Source organism: Gymnoscopelus braueri (genome assembly GCF_963280865.1).
Source record: "Gymnoscopelus braueri genome assembly, chromosome: 6".
NCBI classification, from domain to species: domain Eukaryota; kingdom Metazoa; phylum Chordata; class Actinopteri; order Myctophiformes; family Myctophidae; genus Gymnoscopelus; species Gymnoscopelus braueri.
This window is the reverse complement of record NC_137607.1, coordinates 14,813,361-14,824,476: the sequence shown is the minus strand read 5'-3', so window position 1 is coordinate 14,824,476 and position 11,116 is coordinate 14,813,361. Positions and strand designations below refer to the sequence as shown.

The 11,116-nt window shown below is 45.4% G+C and overlaps 1 protein-coding gene across 1 annotated transcript in view; it reads left to right on the top strand.

The window, feature by feature from the left end:
• Window positions 1-9,082, top strand: part of zmat3 (zinc finger, matrin-type 3) — a gene marked incomplete at both ends in the record, with an annotated part of 18,407 nt that extends 9,325 nt beyond the window's left edge. The window contains 5 exons of the mRNA XM_080430469.1: window positions 343-1,268; window positions 2,322-2,465; window positions 3,737-3,903; window positions 4,419-4,522; window positions 8,874-9,082. Coding sequence (XP_080286595.1) covers window positions 343-1,268; window positions 2,322-2,465; window positions 3,737-3,903; window positions 4,419-4,522; window positions 8,874-9,082 — 1,550 coding nt within the window. The remainder of the gene's footprint in view (window positions 1-342; window positions 1,269-2,321; window positions 2,466-3,736; window positions 3,904-4,418; window positions 4,523-8,873) is intronic.
• Window positions 9,083-11,116: the final 2,034 nt, after the last annotated feature.

The following is an 11,116-nucleotide window of genomic DNA, read 5'->3' as shown; positions in this document are numbered from 1 at the left end:
ACTCCTAAGCCAATATGATGATGACAATATGACAATATTTGATGATGACCGGCGGTCGGCTCCAGTAGGAGACACAAAGAGTCAGCTTTGAGTCTCTTACCGGATACTCTGCCGGATACTCTGCTGTAATATTTTGGGTGAACTATCCCTTTAACTGTAAAGAAGCTGTCAAAATGGCTGCTGTGAAAAGGGTCCATTGAAACGTTGATCAAACGTGCATGAATGTGGTTCAAGCTGTGTTTATAACACTTTATTAGTGACTCCGTTTTTGAATGTACTGTATGCAGCCAGCGGTATGCATCGTTTCTTGCCCTGATCGGTGCCCCCCTCTCCTCTTCCCAGGTCCAGAGGACATGTTGAAGCCCACCCTCAGTCTGTTCAGTCACCCTCAGCAGGCCTTCCAGCACATGGACTCTCTGCATCAGCTGGGACACTTGTCCATGACCATGGCCCCCTGTACACAGCCCCTTGGCCCCCCGGCCATGGCCCCTGCTCGGGCAATTGGACCCCCGACCCTGGCTCCGACCCAATCCCTAGGGCCCCCTCACATCCCCGCCTCGCACGCTTGTTTAGGGCCTCCGACCATAAACCCGGCTCCTAGCTTAGGGCCACGAACCATTAACCCAGCACATTGCGTGGGGCCCCCACCCATTAACCCAGCACATAACCTAGGGCCCCCAACCATTAACCCAGCACATAACCTAGGGCCCCCACCCATTAACCCAGCACATAGCCTAGGGCCCCCACCCATTAACCCTGCACATAGCCTAGGGCCCCCACCGATGGCCCCTGCACAGCCACTAGGACCTCCACCAATGGCACACAGAACCTTGGGGCCTCCACATATAGACCCCACGCAGGCACTAGGACTATCCATGGACCTTGCACAACCATTGGGACCTCCTCCACCCTTGAACCCCACACCCGGACGATTCTCCCATCCTCCCAGCCCCCTGTCCTCCCCCCCGCCACCCCCGACCCTCACAGACCTCTCACAGCTGCTGCAACCCCCGAGACCGCCGATCCCGGCCTCCATCCAAGCCCTGATTTCTGGCCCCTGCGTTCCCGGTCCTCTCGTCGTCGGTCCACTGCCGCCGGCCCAGGCGGCCCCGTCCAGCGAGCAGCCCCAGGACGAGGGCTCAGCCCTGGGCATGATGGAGGAGCAGGAAGGCTCTCTCATGGGGCTGGAAGAACTGTGTAAACCTCTGTACTGTAAACTCTGCAACGTCACCCTCAACTCTGCTCAGCAGGCCCAAGCTCACTACCAGGTCTGATGGAACACGCGCATGCACGCACACACACACAACATGCAGTCACGCACGCACATAAGCATGCACACACACACACACACATACACAAGCACATCATAAGCATGCACATTTTTGCATGCATGCAAACAAACTGTTAAAGGGATAGTTCACCCAAAAAATATTTTTTTCTATTGATTAGTCACCCCATGGAGACTTGAATTCATGTTTTTGTCGCATTCCTAAGCCAATAATTTGAGGACCAGTGGACCGGTAGGCAGCGGTTCCGGTAGGAGACACAAAGGAGACTCTTTGTGTCTCCTAGCGGAACCGCTGCCGGTCATCAAATCATTGGCTTAGGAATGCGACTAAAGCTAAAACATTCAAGTCTCCATGGGGTGATTAATCGAAAAAAGTCATCCCTGTAATACGTTTTGAATGTCATGAATTGTGTCTATAGATGAATTATCTAGTGCACACCAGATTATACTTTATTGACTTTTATTTGTAGCAAAATGCGTATAAAAGTCAAATTCTATCATAAGGAGCACAGGGTATTTACATACTCTGTCTATTGCTATGAGGATATTCTTTGTCATCAATGTTTATATATCAGTGATACTGTACATTGCAATTCTGGTAATATTGCGAGGCTGCTACCCATGACACCATAAGGTTATTTTGCAATTATATCCGTCTAAAATGGAAGGGAACAGGGCATATGTAATACAGAAAGTCCTCTTTAATTATGTCACTTTTTCGTCTTTCGTCCTCCCTTGCCCTATACCTTCTCTTCTCCTTTCTTCTTTTGCTTACTTACTTATGGCTGTCCATCGATTTCATTGATGACGTTGCTCCAAAAATGGGTTGTTGAGGGGCGGTTGCGTTTGTGTGCCATTGCATGTGACTGTGCAGGCCAATGCGTGTGACCCGCATGGTTTGCCACGTGGTTTCTTTATCCCTCTTCTCACATCCCTTTCTCCTCGCCTGTCCTTTCCTCCTTTCTCTGCTCTTCTCCTCTCTCCATGTCTGTCTGTCTGTCTGTGTTTCTCACTCTCTCTTTTTTTTCTCTAGGGAAAGAACCACAGTAAGAAGCTGAGAAATTTCTATGCAGGCAGTCAGCAGCCACCAGCCATCAGGATCCCATCAGAGGCGCTGGAGACAGTCAGCCAGACGGCGCTCAGTGCAGGGCCCAATGACAGTGACGCGAGCAGACAGGTGAGGCCCAAACTCAGAGCAATGGGGCAAAGAAATTGCACCAAAAAAAAGGAGGACTGCATTGCATCTGTAACGCCCGGGATTCAAACCCCGGGTATCCCTCGTAGAAAGCCAACATCTTAACCGCTAGACCAGGGGTCTTCAACAGGGGGTCCGGGACCCCTAGGGGGTCCTCAGAGTTACTACAGGGGGCCGCCAAAATCTTTGTGTGATCGGAACTTCTTTTTTTTTACATTAACCACTTTATTCTGAGGGGAACGTTAGCCGAAAATAGCAGATCTACAAGCTCACAACGCCTCGCAGCGCAAGGCGTTTTGAGCTTGTATATCTGCTATTTTCAGAAAAGAAGTTTGGGGTAGGGGGAAAAAAAGAGCAGACCAGGTACACGTTTTCTAAGTATTGAGGGTGGTCAACTGTCTGAAAATACACATACACGTCTATGAAGCTATCTATGAAAATGTTTGATATGCAACATGATTTTATACAACATGTAGTGGGGGGTCCCTGCTTCATCTCTCTCTCAGTTAAGGGGTCCTTGGCCTGAAAACGTTGAAGACCCCTGCGCTAGACCAAAGGGATTTCTTTATAATCTGGGGGAGATATTAGACTTTAATGTCATCAGTCTGAGGCTGTGAGCCATTCTGCTACACATCCAAGCAGAGGTAACGCATTCCTGGGACATGGTTGAGGAAAAGGGTGAGCTGGTCCATAATCTATAGCAGAGATCTTCAACTTTTTCAGGCCAAGGTCCTGAAAGGACCTGGCTGAGAGAAAGAGCAGGGACCCCCATTATATATTGTATATGGTTTTTTTCCCCATAAATTTCATAGACTTGTTTGACAGCACTATCATCAGTGTTCTGTTGGATTCTTGTTAATGTGGCACTTACACCGTCAATACTAAGCAAACTTGACCTTTCACTCTGTACTCGTTCTGCTCTTTTTTCCCCCCTCTACACCAAACCTCTGCGAGGCGTTGTGTGCTTGTATCTGCTATTTTTGGCTAAAGTTCTCCCCAGAATAGGGATGCTGGGTTGAAGTGGTTAATGTAAAAATCACACACAGATTTGCCAGACTCTGAGGACCCCCCTAGGGATCCCAGACCCCCTGTTCAAGGAACACCAGAATGATCCCTCTTCCATTCATTGCATTTGATCCCCTTCTCCCCTAGTCCCTCTCATCGCCTAGTCCCTAACACCTCTCTCTCTCTCTCTCTCTCTCTCTCTCTCTCTCTCTCTCTCTCTCTCTCTCTCTCTCTCTCTCTCTCTCCAGGCACTTTATAAAGGGGCCGCCAGAGTTATTTTGGCCACAGAGAATGACTACTGCAAGCTGTGCGACGCCTCCTTTAGTTCGCCAGCGGTAGCACAGGCCCATTACCAGGGCAAAAACCACGCTAAGAGGTTACGGTTGGCTGAGGCTCAGCACAACACTAATAACACGTAAGTTTTGGGTAAAAGACGCTGAATTGCAGTTTGCAGAGACCTCATCTCACACAGCCATGCATTAGAAGCACATGTTTTACAATACAACAGCACAATGATGGCTGAATGGGGCAGTGCTTCTCAAATAGGAGCATGTGGAAAGTGGAAACTGGAAAAAAATAAAAATAATTACTGTTATGTTTAATGATAAACACAAACTTTGTAAACCTGCTGATGTGTAAAGTGTACAAATAATAATCTTTGACGAGCACAACTGTCTATTTTGAACACATTGACATCAAAACTGGATTCACTAAAACAATATGTTATACTCTTCAATATAGGTGGGTTATCGTTCATTTATAGCGCCATTCGCTAGATATGGTTTTCTCTTGCAGTTGTCCAAGCGAAATGTTTTTGTTGGGTAAAGGGGGTACTTGGATTTAGAAATCTGTTTTTCTTTTGGCATATTCATCTAAAAATGACACAAAAAAAAACATGTATATTAATCTTGAGCCATGTCTGTGTTTCAGGGAAAGCAGCGAGACAAACCAGCGGAGAAATAGGAAGGACGGCAGTGAGTACAGGCTAGTAAAGAACCGCCGTAGCCTACAGATGATGCCTATGGCGATGCCAGGTAAGCAATAACTGAAATACATTTAATTTAAAGGTGCAATTCATAACTTCCATGTCCTCTCCGAGATTCAAACCAGGGTTCTACCACTCTACCAATGAGGTATCCCTGCTTGGTCAGGGGAGATATTTCTTTATGAACTTCAGGCAGTACTACAGTAGTACAACGAGGAGGTGTCCTACTCCTACCTGACACCGGAGTCAAACTTTCTCAATGTAAGAGTAGGGAGAAAACCTCCAACCACTGCAGATGAACTAGTTATATTTCATTAACATACTAAAACTGAAATGTTTTATTCATTGAAATAAGTTATTGATTACAGCTGTAATAAAGTGAAATAAAAGAATAACACAGCAGGTGCTGGCACAGCCAGTTTGTAAAGGAATCCAACTAAAGCAAAAACTGCCAAAAATAACCTTAAAATGATCCCTGATATGCCTTAAAGGGGAATACCACTCATTTTCAACATTGAACTATGTCTTTAATACACCTTAGAGCTGTTGTGTGGAAATAAGAAAAAAGCCTCCCCCCTGGCCGAGGGGGCGTAGCCAAAAGTACACCTTGCGTACTGTATGTCACTGATCACATGACCTCATTCAATTATCCAGTTCTAGGCAACATACTGTAGAAGGGGGGGGGGGGGCTTTTTTCTTATTTCCACACAGCTGTATGTAGGTGTATCAAAGACATAGTTCAATGTTGGAAATGAGTGGTATTCCCCTTTAATACATTATATTTGCCCTCTATAACTAAAATTACAAGTAAGACGCGCGAACGCTGGAAGCGAACGCAGCTCGAAAATATTGTGTATTTACGGACTTGTAATCCGTGTTATTTCACCGTGATGGGGAGAGAACATTGACATTGTGTGTGTGTGTGTGTGTGTGTGTGTTGCAGGCTGTTGTGCATTGTAATCAGAGCAGGCTGTTGTGCATTGTAATCAGAGCATTATGAGAGCATGAACACAGACAGACACACAGACAGACACACACACACACACACACACACACAACCTGAGCAGGGTTGCATAGTAAGCTCCACTTGGTCGGCTTCGCCGCGCCTCCTTCCGTGTTCGCAACAAATTAAAAACACCTTAAATATTTAATAAATAGTTCAGTTTTAATCAAGAGGGACAATGCCCGTCGCAAGTTGATGATGTAATTTGACTTGTGTGTGGTCCAGCCCAATGGAATGTATGGAATGCATGTGCAAATAAAATACAAAATTAAATATTGTTTTGATGCTCATATTAACCTTAGGAAGTATTAAGTATTTTTTTTATTAAGACCTAACATTCCTTAGGGTTGGACCAAACATGGACAAATTACATCATCAACTTGTGACAGGCATTGTCCCTCTTGAGTAAAAGATGTGTTTTTTAATTTTAGCTATAGAGAGCAATTAGAATAAGGTGTATTTGGCTTATTAGCCAGGGATCCTTTTAAAAATATATAATAATAATTAATTCACTTGTGTTTGAATCCCTCCAGACGCTCCTATACGGTATCTTACCACACGGAAGCATTTTAAGTCAGAATTCAAGATCCTTTGATCCTGAAATGATTTGGTCCATGTTTGTTTAACATATCATATAGTGTTTACTGTAACTGTACTGTAGAATTCCAATATCAATGCCAGTAGTGGGAGGCTGTTCAGCCAGCCAATCAGTGAGCCAGGCAGACAGCCAGGTTGGTAATGTAACCAGGTGTTTAGCCAGTCACACCCAGCTTACCACTCTGACAGCAGCTGTGTTTCTATGTTGTGTTCTATGGTGGTGGCACGGCAGTGGAAACATCAGTCACAGGCAGGCCGACATGACAGGCTGCCCTGTCTCTTCTTTCAACACCTCTACATCCCCGAGGGAATGAGACACAGAGAGAGAGAGAGTCACTTGAGGAGAGCGAGAGAGAGAGTAACAAAGGGACAGACAAAGACATTGATGGACACCTCTGTAACTTTCTGATAAATTGAATTTGTACCTCTTGTGTGTGTGTGTGTGTGTGTGCGTGTGTGTGTGTGTGTGTGTGTGTGTGGGTGTGTGTGTGTGTGTGTGTGTGTGTATGTGCGTGTGTGTGTGTGTGTGTGTGCGCGTGCGCGTGTGTGTTCGTGTGTGTGTGCGTGTGTGTGTGTGTGTGGATGGACGCAGGCATGTTAATTGATATAGTATAGTATCAGATCTTATCCTACTGACATCAAGTGGATATACTATACACACACACACACACACACGCACGCACGCACGCACGCACGCACGCACGCACGCACGCATGCATGCACGCACACACACACACACAAAAGTACACACAATAGAATAAAAGGTACAAATTCAATTTAGCAAAAAGTTGCAGAGGTGTCCATCAATGTCTTTGTCTGCCTGCTGGATTAAGTGGACTTCATGGTTTTCACCCCCGGTAGAGTAGATCATTTCAGTACATTTTGATATTCTGGTGGCATAACTTGGTTGCCTACACATTGCAGAACCATTTTGTGCAGGTAATCACGAGTAAATCCGAGAAGTCGGACAAAGTTGTGGCATGAAGTTTGGCTAGCCCTGCACTCCAACAAAAGCTCATAGTTAATGCTAGCCTTGTCTAAAGTTTCACTCTCACTTCATTAGGCTAATGCTACAGTAGCACCATACAAATCCGTCATCACCTGCACAACAACCAGAGGGGAACGCTCTTCTCTAAGCTAATTAAAGCCGAGTTGGGCATGTCATGTCATGAAATCGAACAAGAAACTGAGTTCAGAGCCAAGATGATGTCTTTGGGCTCAACACAGACAGGCCGTCACTGTCAGGGAGGTCTACGGTGCATTAAACCTCCATGAATCCAGTATCAATGAGATGGAGAGTAAGGTGACCACCGTCAGAATGTGAGGATATCAGGATCCCAGACGGGACAAAGAATGGCAAACACATGTTTATGTACTTTATTTTATACTATAGACTAGAAGATAGGGATCAGATTGGGCTGAAATGTTGCCAAAATATCCATGGAGAGATGACTGACATTGATTGAAACCTTTATTTATTCTCAAAAAGAGCATTGATGTTTACCCTCATTTGCAATGCTGTCGAGATATTGCCGCTATTAGACCCCGTCTTCTTGTTTCCTGAGCCTGTTGGTGGTTATAGAGACTGCAGGGATGAAGCCATCGTCATCGTCATTTCTTACCATGAGCCTGTGGTATTGCAAATATTCTTTTTAAAAAACTAGGAAATTATGTGGATCTCAGGATACACAAATAATCAGTACGCCTCCAGTGTGGATGTCAGACTTGGCTCCAATGTTGATCTCTATGTCATGGACATAATCTCTCTCACACACATGCACGCACGCACGCACGCACGCACGCACGCACGCACGCACGCACGCACGCACGCACAGTCTCTGATGCTCTCTCTCTTGCTTTCATATGCTCCAAACTTGCTAATTCAGTAAGGTATTTCCTTTTTGCACCAACGTTAAAACACTCTGGATTAGAGTCCTGCATCTGCCCCGTCGTTTCTCATTGTGTTTATTTTTAGAAGCAGGGTCAGTCCGTCCATCTGTCTGTTCCCCAAAAAAAGTTATTTTTGAGAATTACTGGCTGGATTGCCATGGGATTTGCTGAGTGCGTTCATCATGCTCCCTGAAGGATGACCCCTAGCCTTTTGAGTGACCCCATGACCTTAGTCATCTAGTGCCACCCGCTGGTCTAAATTCCAACTTTGCACACAATTATATCTAAAAATCGAATAAACAGATGGCAGGATGAACCCTACTGGTTTTGGTGACCCCATGGCCTTTCTTTTCGTTTTGCTCAGTGGTGGAAAAAGTACTCAAATGTTTTACTTAAGTAAAAGTACTCTGTTACAAGTAAAAGTATTGGTATCAAAATGTACTTAAAGTACCAAAAGTAAAAGTACTAAAATGTTTGCAAATAGCCTAGGTATAAAATAGGGCTAAAGTGGTCAATGTATGTTTTATAATGTAATAATTTATATCTCCAAAGTAACTTGTAACTAAAGTTTTCAAATAATTATAGTGGAGTAAAAGTACAATATTTGCCTCAGAGATGTAGTGGAGTAGGAGTAAAAGTACAGAAAACAGGAAATACTCCAGTAAAGTAAAAGTACCTAGAAATTGTACTTAAGTACAGTACTTGAGTAAATGTACTTGGTTTTACTGCACCCTTCAACAGTGACCGCTGTGTGTAAGGGTCAGCACAGCCTCTAGGGGCTGCTAGAGGTGCTTTTTTAGACTGACCTGGCATTATTGAGAAAGTAAAAGCTGACTCTCATCTTATTTTCTCTCTCTCTCTCACACACTCCTCTTCTCTTCTTCTCCCTTTCTTCCCCCTCTCCCCTCAGGGCCTTACTACAACCCCAGACCGAGGCAGCGGATCCCCAGGGACCTGGCCATGTGCGTGACGCCCAGCGGGCAATTCTACTGCTCCATGTGCAACTGCGGAGCCGAACAGGAGGGCGACTTCAGACTGCACCTGGAGAGCAAGCAGCACAAGGCTAAAGTGTCAGAGCTAAGATACAGGAACGAGATGGAGAACCTGGGCTACGGTTAGAGGAGAGGGATGATGGTGGAGTGGGGGGTGCATGGGGAGAGAGAGAGAGAGAGAGAGAGAGAGAGAGAGAGAGAGAGAGAGAGAGAGAGAGAGGTGGAGGGTGAATGGAGAGGAGCTACTGAAGGACGGGGCGGAACGCAAATAGCACAAGGCCAAAGTATTAACCCATTCAATCCGGGAACGCATCTCTGTCATTTTAGATTTATTTGGCTATTAAAAAATAGCAGATATACAAGCTCATAGCGCGGCACGCTATGAGCTTGTAGATCTGCAAAAAAGTTTTTTTTAAGAGAACATTTGTAAAATATGTTGTTCCAGGGACCCCCAGAAGCAAAGATTTGAGTTAAAAATGTTCGCTTTAAAAATATATATATATTCAAAGATTTGCACAAATTTTCACGATTTTTCAAAAATAGCAGATCTACAAGCTCATAGCGCGGCACTCGGTGCCGCGCTATGAGCTTGTAGATCTGCTATTTTTGAATAGCCAAAGAAATCTAAAATGACAGAGATTGATCCCCGGATTGATTGGGTTAAGAGTTCATTTACTGCACTGTGGTGGAGATGGAGAACCTGGGGTGGATCGAGAGAGATGAGAATTTGAGGCAAGATGGGAACTGAAGTTGGAGAGAGGGTGGGTGGGCCGGCAGTACGTAGGCCCGGGCTACCTACCACCCTACAATGAGCTGGATTACCGTGGGTTTATAGTTGCAAAAAAAACAACAACAACAACAACAACAGGAAAGACATAGTGGAACCTGCATGGTTGATGACTCGATGAGAACACTCTAAAGGTCTTTTCACACGGGGAGTGACGTATGGCCACGTACCGGCTTGGGTCCTCTGGGTCCCACTGAGCTCTTCGTGTGAATAAATGTGTCTTTACACATTGCGTAAAGGGGGGGGGGGGGGGGAGTCAATAAGATTCTACTCTTGACGCTCACGTGAGACGAGCACAAACGCGACAATTTCACGGGATCTTGTGCGCTTGTCTCTATGCCTGTCAGGTTGCCCTCTCATTGAAAATGAATTACTAGGTGTGTCAGTCACTTCCCATGTGAAAAGGCCTTCAAGGTGCATTCACAAAGGACAGCAAATATTTTTGGAGCCATGCAACTCTATGTCAAAGTGAAGACACAACATCAGGAAATACCACTTTTCCGTCGCTCAGAGCGGCGCAAGTCGTGAAGTCGATTTGCGAAATTTTAAAATTGTTCAAGTGATTTCCCCCAAAGCATGTGTGTGTGATGGGGGGGGGGGGGGGGGTAATCACTTCAAGCTGAAATGTCATGTACACACAACAGAGCGACGCGTTTCAACCGCAATTCAAGCGACGTGATTATTTTCATCGCGTCTGGTGTGAATGCACCTTAAGTCGTCTATCTCTAAAGGCTCTGGTAAGTTACCCACTGAGATTTTTTTGGTCGTCTAAACGCTAGGCTAAAAGCGGGTTTTTTCCTAGACGTTAATTAGCAGTTTTTTAGGCGTCTATATAATAGACCGTCTATATTATAGCCGTTGAAATGACATATAGACATCTATATATAGACGCCTAGACGTTGAAAAAACGTTTAGACCAGTTATAACCCGGTTTTAGACGGAGGTCTAATAGCCGACTATGGCTCACTGGGTAGCGACGGAGGGAGACTGGCAGGGGAGGAAATGCTGCAGACATTCACAGCTGGTTTAAGGCCCTGCGGTTAAAAAGGCATTGCATCAGGAGTGAATAGCCACTCACCACACTGCCAAGTGGGCCGGCCCAGAGCCAGCAGCATGTTCACAATGAAAATGAAAAACACCATATGTTTTGATTTGAAAATCAAACTCAGCCAAGTTACCTGACTGAAAGGGGGGGGGGGGTGACGTATAAATAGAAAGCTCTTCCATTTGGCCCTGTGGTGGGAAACAGGATTACAAGTAAGCACTGGATAGCCTAGCTTGGAACTGTATGTGGGAACCAGGCTAATAAAACATTAACCCCGGCAAGTCGTATTTGGCCCTTTCACAGAGAGCAGGTTAATAGGTGGGTTAATT